The 19,795-nt window shown below is 41.8% G+C and overlaps 1 protein-coding gene across 1 annotated transcript in view; it reads right to left on the bottom strand.

Moving 5' to 3' along the window:
- Positions 1-421: 421 nt before the first annotated feature.
- Positions 422-19,795, bottom strand: part of FER (FER tyrosine kinase) — a 1,039,778-nt gene continuing 1,020,404 nt past the window's right edge. Inside the window, exon 19 of the mRNA XM_078675464.1 lies at positions 422-9,852. Coding sequence (XP_078531590.1) covers positions 9,710-9,852 — 143 coding nt within the window. The 3' untranslated portion in view covers positions 422-9,709. The remainder of the gene's footprint in view (positions 9,853-19,795) is intronic.

Genomic DNA, 19,795 nt, shown 5'->3' with positions numbered 1-19,795 from the left:
GCTCAAGCTATATGCCATGCATCCTACAGGAAGCCACATGCTGCATTTGAGCTCTTTGCTCACGCTTCCTTTTCTTAGCTATGTGAGAAGCACAAAAATTCACTTACCAGGGAAGAGGTGCAGCGTACCCCCCAGGCATGTTTGTAAAGGTAGAGACATTGTCATTTACAATGGCAATCGCTCAAAATCTCGAAAATGCGAGACCTATTGCACTGAAACTGCTTGTCTAAACTAGGAAGCAACCTTTGCTATATGTTTATCTACATCTAAGCCCTAAGCCAACACCGGATTAACACATGTGCTAAATATTACTGAGTTTCCGAGAAATTTAGGGTCATAATGTTGCTTTCACACTTGTGCAATACTTGAACAAGAAGGCCACTTTATTTTGTAACAATGGAAAAAAGAAAAGACACTCAGATACAAATATTTTACATTTATTGGCAGAATACAGTAAAAAAAAAAGAAGATTGCTTGTAGATTAATTAGTGGTCCATTTTAACAAAAGTGAGTGCCTCAAAAACTTGCAAATAAAATACAACGAACATGATTTAACAACTGTAAAATATAGGTACATGTTAGCTTACATTCAAAAGTGTACATTGTTCGTATGCAAAATGGCAAATAAATAAGTGTTAGGAAGCAGATCTGTTATAATAATTAAAGAAACAACAAATAAACCATTGCAATCTAACCATATAAAATTGTTAAAATTGCTTCAAAGCCAGATAAAACGGTGACAGGTATTTCTTACTATGTGCTTTCTGGAAGAAGCAACCATTTCCAGTGTTAGGTATTATCACAAATATATTATCTTTTAACAAAAAAAAGTGTAAAAAGGTGCTTCATCCGATAAACTTGCTGGCGGACGTTTTTGGGAGAAAAGTGTAAGAAAATCGCATTTTAAAAGTTCTTGTGTACAAGAGTGCCATGCATTTCAAAGTCCAGAAAACTAATAAAACTTAACAGTGGAAAATATTTTCCACACATTCATTAAAAGAAACAGAAATGCATTATTATGCAAAATTAAATTCAAGTGTCTTTTACTAAAGTATGTTGGCCAAGGAATATGACGTTTCAGCTACCAAAAGTATACCAGTGCGTTTCTTATTAGTGGACAAGCCCATATTTGTAATTTGAGAGTTTTGTAAAATCTTTGGTACGTTTTGAAAGATGTAATTTTATGGTGATCAACCCATACATTTTAGGCAATATAAGCTGTTTGGATAATTCCTCTTCACACATATTAATGTACTAAATCGCAAAACAATTCCCAGCATCAGGTTTTAGCAGAAAATACTAAAGGAAATATATGCTGTGGATGTCACATGGCCCTAGTGGGACATCATTAGTCACATCATCTGATAGACAAGAGATCTAACCCGTATACCATGCCTATTACTACTTAGTTGCAATAATTAGCTAACTCAGCATTAGAACTGTAGATGTGAGGTCATCCTAACAGAATATCATGAAGGAATCAAGCAGACAGCAGACAAAAGAGTAAAATGAAGCCTCACATTATTAGTAATTTATATTTTGCTTATTACTCGCATTACAACAATGTTAAATATTTAAAATAAGAACCTACAGAAAATGTGATTAGACAACCCATGTGCTTTAGAGTGTTGTCCTGCAGAAAGAAGCTTCTTGATTTATTGAAATGTTTAGTTGTGGCAGTAGTGTTTTGCAGATCATGTTTGATGCCGAGTAAATCGCTTAAAGAAATCATTAATTCCCAACTTTATTGAGTGTAATGTACACAACAAAACAATAATAAAACCCTTACAATAAATATGGCCCATTAATTATGCAACTTAATGACAAGTGTTCAATTTAGTAAGAATATCTCTTTTGACTTCACAACCAAATGAGAAAAGTTTTCTACTGATTAGGTTAATATGGGGAAAATAGTTCCTGTAAATCAGTTACGTTATTTGGGAGAAAAGAAGGACCTAGACATCGATAATGTATCCTCAGCATAAAGTGCTATGTAGCAGATTAGAAAGTTGGACAAATTGAAGCTGAAATGGCAGAACTAACTTTAAGATGACTAGAGTTATTTCATACTACATGAATAGCAGTTCCAAATTATCATGTTTGATAACTGCAGAGGAAGTGTCCTGCATACAAATTAATTAACTAGATATAAGATGTCAGCTTTGTCAACCACAAGCAGAGAGCAGCTATGTGATGGATCAGGTGGATGACAAAAGATGTTGTTAAAGTCATTAGAAAAAGGAACGGTACTGAAATGCTGAGAGACAGACTTACAGGAGATCGGGCCCAAATGAAGAGGGGCAAAGATGAGTGAATGCTCCTTAATAACATAAAGAAGACAGCTTAGTAACTGCAATAAAGTGCATTCATAGCCCAAAACAATGTTAAATTGAAAATAAGGAGGACACCTCGTCATCACAGTTATTGAATATAAGGCGCTTGAGGACAGTACCTTATTTGTCACTGCATGACGAATGGATGAATGCATGGAAGAAACTATGCGGATGCTGAAAGAAGTCAACAGATACCATATTGTGGCAACAAGACATATGGAGTATTTTTATCATGAGTAGGGGCATGGGAATGAATATCTTCCAGTGAGTTTCCTAATAATCTTGTACATTTTAGTTCTTGGTGAGCATACACCTACTAAAATGCTCAAGATGAAACAACCCTCAGAACACAACTGGAGTTAAAATCCACAATGAACACAAGTGGATGATAGACAACACCATTAGAGGCAACAGAGCTTAATTCTAGTACTAGAAGCACTATGAGGGAGTTCCATAAGACCAGTAGTGTTATCTGAAACAAGTAATATGCTCTAAGAAATAAGACTGATGCTCCCACTCTTTAAAAGAAATATGCCAAATAAATATTACAAAAAAGACAAATGCCAGGCGCCAAAAAGTAGATTCTGAAACCCACATTCTCTGAAAGTCTTAAAATAGATGCGTTTCATATCACACAATTAGATAGTGATAGGCGGCTGCAAAATATGCTGAAAGGTCTTCTGAGAGTTGGGCAATTGATTGGTAGCCACCTAGGTGCTAAACAATAGATTAATCAGCAGTTTTCCATTTTCTTTCCCTCATACTGTTTGAGATTAGGGCCATTTATGTCAGATTAAAGAAAGTGGGTATGAGTCATAATTGACATAAAATAGTAATGAGGATATGCTGATTCAGTTATCTTGTGACTCCCTATGTTGACAGCTCTTGAATTCAGTGTCCACTTATTGAAAAAATGAGACATTTGGTCCACAACACCTCTTTGTCTTTATAAAGAACCATCAAGAATAGATCCACCAACAAAGCTAATTTTTAAATACCTGGTGCAAAACTTGAGCATTAAGTCAGTCTTCAGTAAGTTGTGAATGATTATAAACTGGTCTTAAAAGTGCAAGTTAATTACCAAACATAAATTGAGAAAACGTACAGCAAAATATTCCCAGTTTGCATTAATGCATTAACACAAAAAACACAAGGCAACGTATGAAATTTTAATGTAAACACTGAGGGGATAATCCATTGAAACAGGTGTACCTTTGGAAGAACTAATGTAAGAAACCAAAGGTACCTATTGCCATAAATTTCTTTTTGAAGATGACAAACTACATCAAGTATTCTAAAACGGGTTTGTAGCTTACTTGCCACAATTCTTCGTAACCTCTTTTAGTCATCTTTGACAACTGCTATTCTGAAATTGTAAAGGCTTGACACAAAGCAGGACAAGGTGTACAGTGGGGAAAAATATCATTAATTACAATAGCATATTGAAAGTGACATGCATTGCTTGGAAGTAAATCTGAATAATGTTCCCCAGCCAGAAAGTGGTGGATACTTTTAAATTAGGAAGGGTTATGTGATGAGGGCAACACCACTTGCTCTACCAGTGGAACCAGCAGCATTAGTATTAGTAACCCTCTAAAATCCAATGGAAACATCAACATCCGAAAACCTCAAAAATACTAACTCTTGAAACAAAGCTTTACCTAAACAAGGTTGCACAAGTGTAATCATAAAGGGGGTCATTTACTAGATAGTAAAATGATTCTTCATGCCATATCAAAGACTATCCTTTAGGCTCTGGGGAGCTCTGGTGCTACACCTTTCACTGTTAAGTGTAGTTGAAGACTGCTAAACAATATTGTGATTGAACTGATTACCAAGTAATAACTTGCTTTACCACCCTCTTAAATAAGGTCTCAAACCAAGCCTAACAGTCTCGGACCACCCTAATTGATAAGATCATAACTTTGCTACAAATCAACACACACCATTACAAATGGCGTCCTTGTTAGAAGAGTTTGAACTACCCTCGAATGCACTCTGAAGCTGCCTTGGTGAAAGATTGGTTGGGATCGAAAATGAGATATGCACAGATGCTGTTGGGACAAGTTCTACACGCCTTGAAAGAGTCCTTTTCATAAACGCAAAAAACGAGCTGTGACCAGTGTGAGAGAAGAAGGCATCATAAAGCTATGAAATACAAATGAAAGATAGAGCTGAGCTGATAAGTCAGTTTTTTGCATTGTATGTCAATGAGCTATGCCACAAAATTAAACTTTCTGATACATATCAACACAATCAAAAACTACTGATAGTATGAGAGGAAATTGCGCACAAGGGAGCAAATACAATTATCAAAACACATGACAAGTAAATATCACTGAAAAGCATACTCCTGTTTTTTGCTTAATGTGTGGTTAAATATAAAATTCTAATACTGTTAATTTTAAATTCAGTGGCCATTAGTTCCTCCCAACTCTTAAAATGCTATTTCCCTTTCCTCTAACCCATTCTTTTTACATTGAATTCAAATACCACAGAGACACATTTTCCTCTACATAAACACCTCCCCCTTGAAAATGTATAGAAACAATGCCAGGCAAGGTAAATTCGTTGTGCTTTGGTACTGGGCACAGACCAGTTAGTTTTGCCAGTTTTTTTTGCTTTCCCAAATTATTGGCAAGGATTTTATTATGTTTTTTTAAATAGCATTTTTTGCAAGTTGGCCACTGTGTATTCTTGAGGTAATATCAAAGTTAAAATCATTTAGGAACAAATTATTTTTAGTAGTAAGGTAAACACATTCACATCACATACAATGCAACAATCAATACATGAAAACACCCATTGTGCTCATAATGTCACACTAAACAAACACATACAAGGACTATATACAGTGTAAACAGAAAGCAGTGTCAGAGTGATATGAATATAGTAAGATTCGTCCGTATGATAACAAGAACATAATGCAACAAATGCTTTATGCAAAGCATTTTTTGTATTATGTTCTTGTAATAATACAGACAAATCTGTATAAATGCTTCATCCAAAGCATTTGTTTCATTATGTTCTTGTTATAATACAGACAAATCTTACTATTTTCTTATCCCTCTGCTACTGTTTTCTGTTTACACTGTATATGGACCTTGTATGTGTTTGTTCAGTGTACCAATATGAGCACAAATAGTATTTTAAGTATTGATTGCTGCAATGTATGTTATGTGGAATGTTTTTACCTTAATACCAAAAATAACTTTTAAGTATAGAAGACATTTCTTTGTTCATATCTTTTCTTTCCCTCTTTTTATTTTACTTTTGTTCAAATTGTTATGGTGTTGGAAGAGAATCGGTTCTCGAACCATTGTAGCTTTGATATTGTTTAATGCCCCAGGTTCTTGGTAATAGGGCTGCCCCTGTTGGGTGTAACAGTGTATTCGTGTAAGGCAGCCATTTGAGAATGTTTTTTCTCTTTTCAAATGGCAGGACAACACTATAAGCATTGCCATTGCTTGTGACGCAATTCAACAAGTATTGACAAAGCTAAAAGCATGAGCAGTGCAGGTGTCATGTAGCAGCAACGGGCCATGCCCTCACCCGGGCGAGCAGAGACAGCGAAGGAGAGCAGAATAACCTGAGTGCAGACCAGCCTGAGCATGAGTGGAGAGGTTACCACAGGGGACACTCAAAGACCTATGTAACCTGCCACAAAATCCCATATCTTTATGAGAACTCTTTCTGATTATTGGAACTCCCAAAATACATGTCGACAGCTGATGACTGAAGGGGGCTAACCATTGTATACATGTGTATGTATGTTGTACTGCACTGGTAACACTAGGTCTATCAAATTCTACAGCTGCTTGAAGGAAAGATCTAAAAACATGTGTATTAACAAAAGTGGGAACTTCTAGAATATACAGAGGTGTCCTTGTGCATTTTCACTACTGTAATGTGTCACATTAATACAAGCGGGTCATCCCTGTATCTTAAGACTGAATAAGGAGTATAACACAAAGTTATATTAATATTTTGTAGGTGACGTCCGGAATATCAAAGTGGCTTTGAGTAAATATTGTACAACAGTGCAAAAAAGTGTTGATAAAATGACACAAAAGTTAAAATTCATGCCGCCCATGTTACATAACATGATCTTTAGGCACATGGCAAAAAACATTACATTTTATAAAAAGCAAGCCCCTTAAAACACTAGCTCTGCATTAATTTGTTTGCATAAAATGCCGTCAAGGGATCAAAAACGCATGATTACTGAATATCGGTGCGCGTATCTGAAGATACAGGCTTGTTTCTCGCTATTACACACTAAGTAAACAGTTGAAGCTTTACACTTTTGCCTAAATCCTGGCTCAAAGTTTCGGGGCCTTAGTATCCAAACGTGGCAAATGTTAATCCCCTAAGCCTATTATGCAAAAATTTACAACAGTAAACAAAATTAACTCATCGACATTTCTTCAGTCTATTAGAGGCTTTTCAAACTGTCTCATTTAAGGGAAACTGTTTACTGGAAAGCATTAATTTGAATCTCAAATATGGTTTGAGAACTACAAACGGAAATTTAAATTATTAAAATGTGTTACTTGGTCATTTTCGTGGAGTACATTTTCCTTTGAAATATATTAGTTACGTACAACACACAATGAACACGGAGGCCATGTTTCCCCAATCAAAACCGGTTGAAGGAGCATAAAATAAGACAATGAGCCATCTAGCCCATGTCAGCATACTCAACTGTAGCAAAAATGGAAGCACCCAATGATGAGATAAAAAAATACAAAACACTGTACAAAATAAAAATGATCAGTATTGTCTAGTACGTTTAACGGCTGTGTGTTACTTGAGCACTCAATTTTTGATTTCCAGTACATGTAAAAGCAGAAATTACCCAAGCACTGCTGGTACCTAAATGCTACAAAAGTTCGTTTTCTGATTTAAAAATCACAGTTTAATTGTAGCTGCACCTGCGAGCTTGTGTTAGGTACAGTATCTATAGTTACAGGTATTTGGCATGGCGTGTGTTAGAGCACACAATGATTGCACACGTTCAAGTTAGAAGACAAATAACTTACAGCACAACACACTTTAGTATTTCATGTCAGATTATGATTTGTACATGCTTCTAAAATACACTTTTGTATTAACATTTTTTACATTTCGAAAAACGGAATTGATCCTGGCAGTCACGATTACTCGACTTGAGGAAAAAAATAACACGCTTTACTGTATGCGTCATATTTTGAAGTGCTTCCAGCCCAGCACAGAAAGTGAACTACCGATTACCTCTAATGTGCAAATATAATACGGGTGGTATATGCAAACAGAAAAGTTAATAAAAACTGTTAAAACGGCTTCTGTTTTTCGTAAAATCATTCGAGAATGGCACGTTTTCTCCTCACGCATAATCTTTTTAAACCGTAAAAAGCAAGCGGGCAGTAAAATAGCTGCTGGGGAATAAGTTTTGAGGGGGCATCCAGTGGATAGACAGGGCAGAGATCTACCAATGCAGCAAACAGTCACATCTTCAGTTAATAACCCCAGCTTCTCTTGAATGAGCTTTCTCGAACACAAAGATCCTCGAGTTTGGTTTCACTAAATTAAGATACAGCCGCATTAAAAATCCTGATAAATGTGTTTTACTGTTATGCTATACAATTATTTTTAAAGTTCTTTTTGGTAGGCACGTTTTTAAAAGGCAGAGAAATCATTGTCCACGCTGTGCTACAAGAAAAACCGGCACATATGCCTAAGTGGGCACATGGAAATGTGAAATTGAAAATAATAATACATATTGTATTACTTATTTCTGCCAATAAAATACTTCCCCTCTCACTTAGATGTCCTAAGTTCCTAAGACAAAGGTGCACGGATTTACGGTAAATAATAAACTAACAGAAAACTTGGTAGACGATTTAACTTTTCATTACCTACAGTCTCACGTGTACTTGCTGATGACAATTTCTACCCCTCAAATTCACCTGGCACAGTCGTGTGCCTTTAAGGATGCAACTGACAGCACTTATCAAGACTGCTCAAGAACGCATAGGAGTCCTTTTTGCATACACTGTCGCCAATGTGTCTGACAATGGTTATCGATTGTGTATGCAAACGGCTTAATTAATTTCCTCTTCTAAACAGTACTTTGTAAAATCATTTGCAGAAACGTAACCGTGGGGTTAGCACCCAACCTCAAGAAGATGTGCATTGCAAAATCAACTTCCTCCGACTTTTGGCTCGACTTTAATTCTGCATTCAACTTCAGAATTCAAAAATCTTCTTTATAATAATATGTACGTGGCATCACCTTGGATGCAGCAGGGTAATGCACACTGTTTCAGTCATGACCAATGGCTAGAAATTGGGTTGTTAAAGGTGGGCAACACTGACATACACAGGCAGTCTCTACTTCTCGAGAACTGCCAGTGGGCCTTGAATGGCTATTTTATGATTTTAATTGTATATGGAACATGAATCACAACCTTAAATGGGAAACACGTATCAATCAAGTTGATTGAATCAACAGCAAAAGTCCCAATTTCGAAGCTTTCCATTTGTTTCTCAAAGCTCCTTATTCTTGTGCACAAATTGATAACAACAATCTATTTATAAACTCCATCTGAGCATCATGAATGCGTAGAAGGGTTTAGCGAACATAGAGAGTGCAGAAAATGTTTTAGCTACGATGAAGGACTTTGAACTCAAACAACACGATTCTCAAATGCTATCCATACAGCACAGATCACATGTATTACTGACCTAATGCTCAGAAGTCACTTTTCTTCAACTCATACCTTGAGAATCTCATTTCAGTGGCACCCAATGTCGATTCACGTTATCCTTGAATGGTCATTGGGAGTTAAGCTCGTTAAAACATGCTGTCTCTCAAAAGCTGATGCCAATTTAGTTGCACCTCTTGTCTGTCAATGGAAAACCAAGTGCCAATGTCAATGCAAGTAACGTAAGCAAACTCAACTGCAAGATTTTGCCCAAGTACTGCACCAAATTTCGACTTCCTTACGATGGTCACTGCAACAACCTTGTTCTTTTCATAATGTACCTGTTCCACACTACAGCTTTATCAAATGAAGGTACTCAATAAAAACATTTTCCTTTAAAGGCACATGTACGAGACCAGTTATTTCTTGAACTAGAAACTCATTGCAAAATAAACTGCAGAGGTTGCACCATGTTGCTTATCCACACAGCCCCAGTTTGAAGTCCAACAGTGATGTGCCAAAAAGGACTATTAGCATTGTACGCTCGCCGCTTTCGTGGAGGACTACAGCGCACAAGCAGGCTCTTGCAAATGTGCAGACCCAATCACGTTTGCTTGGGGCACAGGGTTTCCAAAAGAGGGTTATCAGGATTGCTGTGCTGAAAATAAAGTCCGTTAAAGATGTCTATGGCTATGTCACTTTCTTCTTGATTGCTGTGAGCTCTTTCTGCATCTCGATGAACTTCGGGCGGTTTTCAGGCTTGTACTCCCAACACCTTTGCATTATTTTGAAAACCTCTTCTGGGCACTTTTGCGGAGCCGACATCCTATAACCTTCGGTGCAGACGTTGAAGGAGATGCACAGATAATGGAGAAAAAAGAAAAACATGTCAATTAAAAAAAAAGAACCGTAAATGACTTGAAAATGAACTCTGTGATTGAGCCCCCCAACAAAAGAAAAAGAACAAAAGAGAAACGGTTACATTAATTTAACAAACTGTATCCCGTGTCAAGAACTGTTCTGGAAGCGAATCGAAACACAAATAAACATTGTCAGATCATTTTCATGTTCTATTTTCACGTATTAAACGTTTTCCAACAAACGTAATCTACATAAATATAACATTCGATCGGGGAATATAATTAATATTTTTTCCTTTCGCATGTGGGAGATAGCCTAGGGCCCGATCAAAAATTTTTGCTCGTTCCATTCCTGATGCATTCATTTTTCCCAAATATCAGATAAATACATAAAAACTTGCTCCTCTCATCCAGTTTAGGCGCATCCCTGCCCTTCCATTGCAGACTCACAGCAGTACCACCAGTCTTCGGTCCCTAAACCTGCCATGTGGCACCAATCAACATATGCATCCGGTTGGATGTTACCGTCATTCAACCGACATGGCCACATTCTTTACAAACTCCTTCCGAAAATGGAGCAAGTCTGGACCATGATCCCAAACGTCTTGGTGACAATGAAGACACTTACAGAAGCGTATAATAGTTGGAAAATAAAAACTCAGGATCTGGCATAAGCCTAAGCATGAAATGGGTTATTTCAGAACATTTTGCCAGCCTGACAAACCTAAAACGATGGACTTATTTTCCCAATACTACATTGAATGTAAACTACATGCACCTTCTCTTTTATTTCGAAACGTCTACTATTTTGTTTCTTTGTCAGGAAGGTGCTCCTCCCGAGCACACTGCTTCGTTCAATGTCTAATCGACTTGCATAACACAAACTATTTAATTGTGACCTGAACCAGTGTACAGGTTGCTGCAGATTCACACCAGACACATTCTGAATATTTAATTCTAGATGGAGTAGTAGGCTGAGTCTACACAAGTATATGCTGGTGTATGCTTTTCTCGGCAGTGCCATAAATCCTGTGAGCCAGCTCGAGTAACAACGGTTTTAACAAGGACACAGAACAAACAAACACTATTTCCGGTGTGAGTGTACCTACATTAAAAAACACATTCTCTAATATCTTCCTGGATAATTTTGACCAAATGATCAAATCAGTCGCATAGAGTAACACGACACAAAACCTCCAATTTCTTAGCCTGATTTTTATTACCAGCTGCACCTTGTCTAGAGTGAAGTGTATGCGGATGTAAGGAGAGAAATAGTTGGCCAATTCCCCTCCCAAAATCTCTGCCCCACACCATCAATCTTTTGAAGGAAGGAGGCACCATCCACATTAATCAACATCCAACTTCATCAGTACCTTTCAGTTAACAGTATGGATGACTCATTGTGTATGTCCAAGATTAATCTGATCTAGGAGATGGATGCCCCTGCAGAGGTGTGGCTACCAAGCACTTTCCTTGATTCGGGCATGAACATCAGCTGAACATCATGACTGATTTTCTGCACAACTTTCTATCTCTGGATGTATCATAACGCAGGTCACAGATTAATTTATTTATAAAATCATAAAATATTACAACACTACATGACTTTGAGGCCAAAATTAAGTATCAGATGAGTGTTAACCATCTTGAACAAGAAGTTCAAGATCTTTTGCCCAGCTGACCTTGCCTGCAGGAGCGGCTCTTCCGCAATGGCGTAGGAGTGTCGCCTCACTGCCTGGCTCAGAGCCAGCAAATGAAAAATAAAACTATGTTCTGGCATCGTTTTATGTTTCATTTGAAGCCAGCTTGTGCAGGGAGAGTTCGGAGCGGGGCAGGGTACAGAAGGAGGAGTGCTATCTGCACTCCCTAAGTACGAATATGTGTTTGGCCGGCTGTCTCAGGCCGACCAAAACACACATGCACACTTAGGTTTTTCCAGCCCGGCTGGCTGGAGAAACCCCACAGACTCCCTGACCTGAGCCGAGCGTCTTTTCAGCCAGCTCAGGTCAATCCCCACGCTCCCAGCAGGAGAGCAGCACAGGGATTGTAAGGGAGTCTGGGACGTGATGGTCCCAGTGTCTACTGGGACGAGGAAGAGAAGAGGATGCACGACATGGGAGACGGCTGGCACCTTACGGCTGGTTATAATTTTTTTATATTCTAACACCCCAATGCATTCCCCTCATGCAATCCACCTCCCGCGTTCCCTACACCCGCCCCACCACCCTTTGTTTTTTTGTGCTTGCCTGTTTTTGGACTTCTTATTTGGCCATGTTGGCTAGTCTTATAACCAGCTTTGCCTCCTTGAATATAGAATTTAGGAATGAAAATCGGATCAGTCTTTGGCTGGATCAGATAAAACTCTGTGATAAAGGCCGCTATTTTCAACTGCACAGTATCTGTACCCATTTAATTTTTCTTATAAAATTACAAATGCTTTCCTTTCTGTACGTCTTGACTACTGTAATGCTGTCAGTCTTGGCCTGCCAGGCTCCAACTCAAGTTACAAATCATCCAAAACTACGCAGCTAGCCTGGTGTAAAGAGTCTATTTAGCCCCACTCCAATGCCTTAATTATGAAAGCTCTTATTTGGATTTTCGTCAACATATTTTATGCATAATTTATTTTCCTCAACATTCATTGTTCTCAGTTCGCTTTTCAGTCTATACCAGCCCTTGCCACTTACTGAGATCAGAGGACAAATTTCTTCATACTGTTTATAGATTTCGTCTTCAAACGTTTGGTGGACGTGCCTTCTCAGTAGCTGCCACTATTAAGTGAAATTTTCTCAGTCTATATCGCTTTGCAAATTTATGAAGGTGCTAAAATTGTGATTGTTCACGCACTCCTTTCTGGAATCAGTCTTTATTCAGGAAAACTGCTCTTGTTGCTTGAGTGTGGTTCTCAGCACTATGATTCTCGTTCCGGGGTGAACGGAGAGCTTTACAAAATGCCAGTATGAAATTAAAGTTTATTACATCCGCAGAGTCTGATGTTTTAGCAATCCCAATGAGGCTGATCTTGGATTGCCTTGATTTGGTCTCCATTACACTGTCATAGACAGATAAAGCTATGAGGCAATAAATTATGAGCCGCCAAAAACGATTTTAGGCTCCATATCCTTCACATAACTCAGGGGATTTTAACAAATTTACAGCAAATTTCTTTTCAATGGCTTCCACCTTTTTCAGAGCAGCCGCTGCAGCAACCAAAGGCACATGAACGTCTAATGGACAAGTTACTTACCTTCGGTAACGCCTTATCTGAGAGAGACATGATCTAGCCGCAGGTTCCTTACCTTTGAATTTCCCAGGTGTCAGACTGGATCTAGGAGATTTTTCTTCGAGCTATACCTCTGCTTGCTGGTAGGTGGCGTCAGTCAGCTCTGTGTGGTGTTGTCATCCATGTCGGAAGTGACATCGCATCACCAACATAGGTGCCACCTCGGCGTGCTAACGTCAGTTACTTTTCATGACTTTCCATGCAAGAAATGCAAAGCCATGAAGACTGCTGGCATAGGTGTGTTTTTAAGAAACTTGGATTCTGAAAGGGAACATCCCGCCACCAGAAACTTGTCCGCAACATGAGGATGAGTGGGTTGGTAAGGAATCTGCGAGTAGATCGTGCCTCTATCAAGAAATGGTCCTCTTCTGCACCGCCCAACCTTTCTCCAATCCAACGTACCCTACAAAGAGTTGGCTGCCTACCCGGAACTCTTGAAGGTAGATCAACAACGCTCTTTTTGGGACCAGACGGTCGAGTCGCTCCTCTTCCTTAGGGGGATCTGGAGGAGCGTAGAAAGTGGGTAAGGTAACCGATTGTCCCACATGGAACGGAGTTATCACTTTTGGAAGGAAAGCCCTAGTGCAAAGCACAAATTTGTCAGGGAATATCGTCAGAAAGGGGGCTTGGACAATAAAGCCTGCAGCTTGCTCAACCTCACCCTCCTGGCAGATGTAATTGCTACTAAGAATGCTGTTTTGATGGTGAGCTGATGAAGGGGGCAATTATGCAGGGGCTCGAAAGAAGCACACATGAAGAAGAAAGTGAGAACCAAGTGTCGGCTTGGATCCATTCCCAGATGCATACGAGAGACATCAATGACAGAGCCGCTAGCGCGGAACCTGATGGGACCTCTCCAACTCCAGGATGCCCGAAGGCACACAGGTGGAGTCAGGTCACCCACAAATGAGGCGCATGGCCTCATAAAATTCTCTAAGTTGGGAGGGGGTCGCTCCGGCTCCCTGACAATCGGGGAGGCGTGGAGCCGTCCCAGGCACATGTTCAGTAGAACTTGAATTCCGACGGACAGGGAGAAGTCAAAGCACAATTTACTTCTTGTGTTTTTGGTGCCTCCTACCTAAAAGTCTAGACAATTTCGAGGGAGACGAAGACGACTGGAGGCTCCTGAGCACTGTCGGGACCCTCCTCTCAACTGGGACCATGACCTCCAAGGAGTCAAGTGATGTGGTGTCGCCTGCCGGGCCGCAAGCAGCTTAAGGACCGCTCCCTCAAAGTCTTCCAGGTCACAGAAGACAAACCAAATGCGGGTTCGTCACCAACATGACGTGATGACAGGCGCTGCATGGCTTGAACCCTGAAGTCTTTCTAGAAATGTTAAACCCTACACACCAAAAAAGTGGTCAACAAAAAGTTGAAAAAATCCTCTCAAAAAGTGACAGAGGGTAGTTATCTTTACAGATGCTTGACTGGTGCTGAAAGAAATGAACTGCGTCGAGGTAGAGTTTGTACAGCTATGCCTTTCTAAAAACACCCACTTTTAAGTTATTCACCTTTCTTTTTAATTTCTCTTCTAAACATCTACTGGATGGCTTGTACAGCAATCTTGGTTAATTTCTTTTGCTGTTAGCGAAACCATGAAGAAAAGCATGAAGTCAGGCCGATTTCTTTTCCTGGAATGACAGTGACAGGCCTTTCTCCCATATCAGCACTATGCCTTTAATGTTGCTATACTATGTAGTGTGTAAGAATGAAGTGGAAACAGTAGATGGCGTCATCTACATATGAATCAGTACATGATGAGAATATAAACAACTTCTATAATATAAATGCTTGTGAATATGCTGTCCACATGTGTTTAATAGTCACATTTTAAACTTCTGGATTACTAGACCACCAGATCCACATTTGGTAAGTTCCTGGTAAACTATTGGCACCTAGATGTCTTGGATTCTGTTTGTTTTCTGTTCACCAAAAAGATATTTAAGACTTGTCCAGCAGAACAAACAGTGGCAGGATAAGGAACCTTTGCTAACAAGCCTCAATAGACTGATCAATTTGGTCATTGTAGCATCCTGAGCCAATGCTGTTCTGTCAGACTGTTATCCAAATGAGAGACATGCTTCTTGTCCGATGTCCAATGGTATAGCTTAAGGAGGGTGATTGAGGTGTGATAACCCCACCACAGAATTGCATTCTTGGTTTGGTAGTTGGGTCTGAGAGCCCTGAGTTGGGTCTTCCAACTCTGTATCGGTTTTTCTTACCATGAGTTAAGAAAGAAAGACAAAACAGTGACCCCCGATGTAAATGGGAGCGAGAGAGACTGGTGGCTGAATTAAAAAATGTGAAATCAGATAACGTAGAATCAATACTTGCTTCTCTGCATGTTCAAACTCAAACTGTGTGATCATAGTGTGGAAGGCTGGCTCAGCATATAGTGTCCACCAGAGGCGCAACTAGAGCCAAATTTCAGGCGAGTGGGGGGCTGATAAAAATTTAAGGGGTGGGCTAATTCTTCCAGGCATAGGCAGAGTGGAGATCCAGGGCCTCTATGAAGGGGTGAAAAAACAACAAAGCCTCGTTATCAAGTGAATGGTCTTTTAAAGACCTGTGAAGTACTCAGGTGCGTCTGACAGCTCAACAAAAACTGTCTCTGTGTGTGCCGGGAAGCTGTCTCAGCCTGGACTGACACACACGACGGGTGGGATGGGGGGAATGGACCCTAAAGACTGTTGAGCCCAATGGGCGTTGCGTGCCATGTGTCCACCTATGGTGAGGCAATGTGCACTTACTACAGGCAACCCTTAGTGATACTGTTTAGGTCCCTGAAAACCAGAGCTCTCAAGGGGTAGCTGTGGAGAGCAGCTAAGGCATATCCAGAAGGGTGTAAAGCAATTGCATTTACCACTAGTCACTAAGCTTTCACCACACAAGAAATAGCTACACCAGGTTAATATAAAAATACTTTATACTTATTACTACACACTAGACACTAACTTGGTATACCTCCTACCTGGAGATATCAATTACACACAAGAAATACCTTAAACAGAAGTAAGTAGCATAGAAAAACACATAATGCCCAACCTGGGAGAGAAACCATATACTAAAATAGTGGGATGTAGGGTAAGTATGAAAACGGGACTAGTACCCAAAGATGGAGTACCCTAGGGGAAACACAGAACCACCCAAGGTGAGTAGCCAGGTACGCCCCGTGCAGAGTGGTTACACCGGGTCAAACATCCACAGGGTACGTCGCTGTTGGAATTTTACAGTTCTATGACCCTTCCCAAAGGACCTCGAAGGAACCACTTGGATCAAGGAAGGTTGAATAACCACCCCACCCGTGGATATCCCAGGAGCCAAGATACCTACACCAGGGAGCCCAGGGGGCCATATTATGGATGCGGAGCGTTTATCTTGTTTGCGCCGGGCACAACTTTCATTATGGTGAAGGCGCTGTCCCCAGGTGAGCCTCAAACTCGTCCCGCCACCAGGGCACCGCATTCATGAGAAACACGAAGCCGCTACTTTAAAGTCGCACTGTATTTTCATAGTGTAGGCGGCAACCCACCTGCACTTTTGAATGGGGTTACAGATCCCCTTACAGGCGGGTGCAGTCACTGTAAGGGGATTACTGGGAGGTCCATGGGGTCCCCCATTTCCCTCCGCTAGAGGATTGCAATCAGGGAGCCTTCCAAAAAATGTCCAACGCAGGTTGATGACTGCAGGAAGGTATGTGATTCACAGGACCACCAACAAGCTTTGGCAAGCACAAACAATGGTGCAAGCGCAAACAACGGTTTGCAGGAGAAGATGCTGTGTTGCAGGCCAGCAAGGTCTGTGGGTCTAACCCAGCAAGGGTAAGTCAGGGCCGGCCCTCAGCACGCAGGATGAAACCCCCTCGAGGACCCTCTGGCAGCAGGCACAGGGAGTCGCAAGGAAGCTTCAACAGCACACAGGAGATGAAGGCCCACGATTCAGAGGATGCAGGCAGGACGTCGTTCTTGGGAGTTGTGCGTGCTGGAGCTTTTTGGAGCTTGAATATGTTTCATGGATAGAGCCAACAAGCCTTGGGAACGACAAACAGACAGTGCACAGGGAGACAGTTCACGTCGGCTAGAGAAGGATTACAGTCCCCCAACCTTGCACGAAGACTGGCCAGGCCTCTAGAGAACCAACAAACCAGCACTTGAGCTGCAGAGCTGGGTGATGTCCGGGGGACAATAGGATCAACAAACCAGTCGTCATTGTAGAAGTGCCTGTGGATGCTGGAAAATGAAATTTTCACTCCAAAGGAGATACTGTCTGGCTGAGTCCTTGGTGACTCGATGCATGCACGGCAACAGCGTTGCAGAACTTGAAGCAGAGGGACACAGATGCAGCAGGAATCTTTCCATCGGAGGCGTCTTGTCTTTGGTCCTGGCTCAAAGAACAGCAGAGTTCCAGTGGCCACCAACAGAAGAGTCTTTAGATAGCATTCAGATGACAGGCAGTCAGGTCAAGAAGCTGTTCTCGGGCCAAATCTAAGGACCCAATCTACAGGGGAGCCCTTAAGTAACCCTAAAAAGGGGAAGGACATCATCTATGGTGACTCGCCTATCAGAGGGAGTCAGGGACCGTACTCAGCTGTCCTAGCCAGTCAGATGCTCCCAGGGGCAAAGATTCAACATGGCAGAATCAAGTGGCCACCTGTGGGAGCTCTGGGCACCGCCCTAGGAAGGAGCTAGACAGTGGGGTGGACACTCCCCTGTCCTTTGTGTGGTTCCCGCCAGAGCAGAAGCCAAGGCCTCCTAAACAGCACAAAACTGGTTTATGCATGGAGGGCACCAAATGAGACCTTCAATGCAGGCTGGTGGTGGGGCACGTGGAAGCACTCCCACCCTACACCAATTCTAAAGGAGAGGTGGTCACACCTTTCCTTCGGAGGAAATCCTTTTTTTCAGCTTCATCTGCCTGAGTTAAGCTCATAGGCACGGGGGCGGAACACCCTCTAGGGACAGCAGCAGCGAGGGCTGCCAATCAGATACTGTAAGGATATACAGATAGTTATTGGGGGTCCTCTAAGGAGCCCTCCCCTCCATGTATGGTATCATGCAACTAGCACTGGAATCTGTGTTGTTGCAAGATTCTAACATGTTTAATACCAAACATGTCCAGGTTCAGGGCAGCCATTATGTCGTTGAACATCTCAACTTGCCTGTGTCCACTGCACAGCTTACAATAGTTGTCCCATACATACAAAGCCCAGAAATTGGAGTCCATGATTGGTAGCGGTACCTCTACTCATGCAGGTGTACCTACACACTTAGAACTATACACCCTGCCCTTGGACTGAAGGGCCTACCTTACGTATGGCTTATAGGTGAAAAGGGCAGTAACGGGGAGAGAAACCTTATATCCCAATTGAAAGGTGCAAGCACCATTTCACGCAGACTGCACTGGCAGACTGCACTGGCAGCTCTTCAGACACAGTTTGCACAGGCTTCTATGGGTGGCATAATACATGCTGCGGCCCATGGGAGACCACGGGTGTACCAATGCCCTGGGTGCCTAAGTACTATATACTAGGGACTTACAATGGTACCCAGTATGCCAATTGTGAGCTACACAGTACTTAGCAGATAATTTAGAGGAGAGCGCACTGCCACTGGGCTCCTGGTTAGCAGGATCCCAGTGAAAATCAGTCAAAACACACTGACACCAGGCAAAAAGTGGGGGTATTTATGCCAGAAAGATCCTACTTTCCTACACATAGGCACATATTTTATTTCACAGAGCCTTCTTTTTCTTTATGATCTCCTCTGTAGCCACAGTAGAAGGAGCAAACATACCAGTGTCTGGGGAGGTATCCAGGCCACTGGCCTCACCCGATATCTCATACCAGTCCATTTTGTCATGAGGCAGGCCTTCTAAAGGGTCCAGCGACACCTCCCAATCTTCTCCCAATACTAGTCTTCCAGAGTAAGGCTCAAGAAACTACCTAGGATCTGTTGGTCCTGTCGGTGCCATAATCGGCGCCAATCAATGCCGTTCCGACTCAGAGTCGTTGGCAATCAGAATGGGGCTGGGGCTGCCAAAGGGCGCCAGGAGCATCGGCGGCAGGACTGGCGTTGGGGAAGGTCACAGTAGTACGATAGACGCCAGTCCGGATCCATCCCAGGGGTTGGGTAGACGGGACGGCGGTGGGGTTTGGGGGGCAATCGACACCGGCACGGAACCCAATAGGCCCCCTCTGACCCCGCGGGCACTGAGGTGCACCAGAGGGGTCAGACCACTCATAAATGAGGCGCATGGCAATATAGAACTCCTTAAGTTGAGCGGAGGTCGCTCTGGCGCACGGAGAGGCGCAAAGCCGGCCCAGGCACAGGCTAAGGAGAACGAGGCCTTGAATGTCGACATTCCTCCGTCGCATTGACTGACGGATGGGGAGAAGTCAAAGCATGCTAAGACTTCTTGTCTTTTTTTGTGCCTCTTACCCGAGTGCCCTGACGATCTGGAGTGGGAAGAACAAGACTTGAGACTCTTGAAGCGGTGCCGGGACCTACCTCCGGACCAGGAGCGTGATCTCAAGAGTCGGGTATGGCGTTGACTGCCAGGCCACGAGGAGCTTCAGGGACCTCTCACTAAAAGCCTTTGGTGCCATGGCCAGGCAGTTGGAGGACGACTTGGAGC

The sequence above is a fragment of the Lissotriton helveticus genome, chromosome 2_1, assembly GCF_964261635.1.
Source record: "Lissotriton helveticus chromosome 2_1, aLisHel1.1, whole genome shotgun sequence".
Classification (NCBI taxonomy): Eukaryota; Metazoa; Chordata; class Amphibia; order Caudata; family Salamandridae; genus Lissotriton; species Lissotriton helveticus.
Note: the sequence above shows the minus strand (reverse complement) of the source record. Positions and strands in the feature narration are given on the sequence as shown.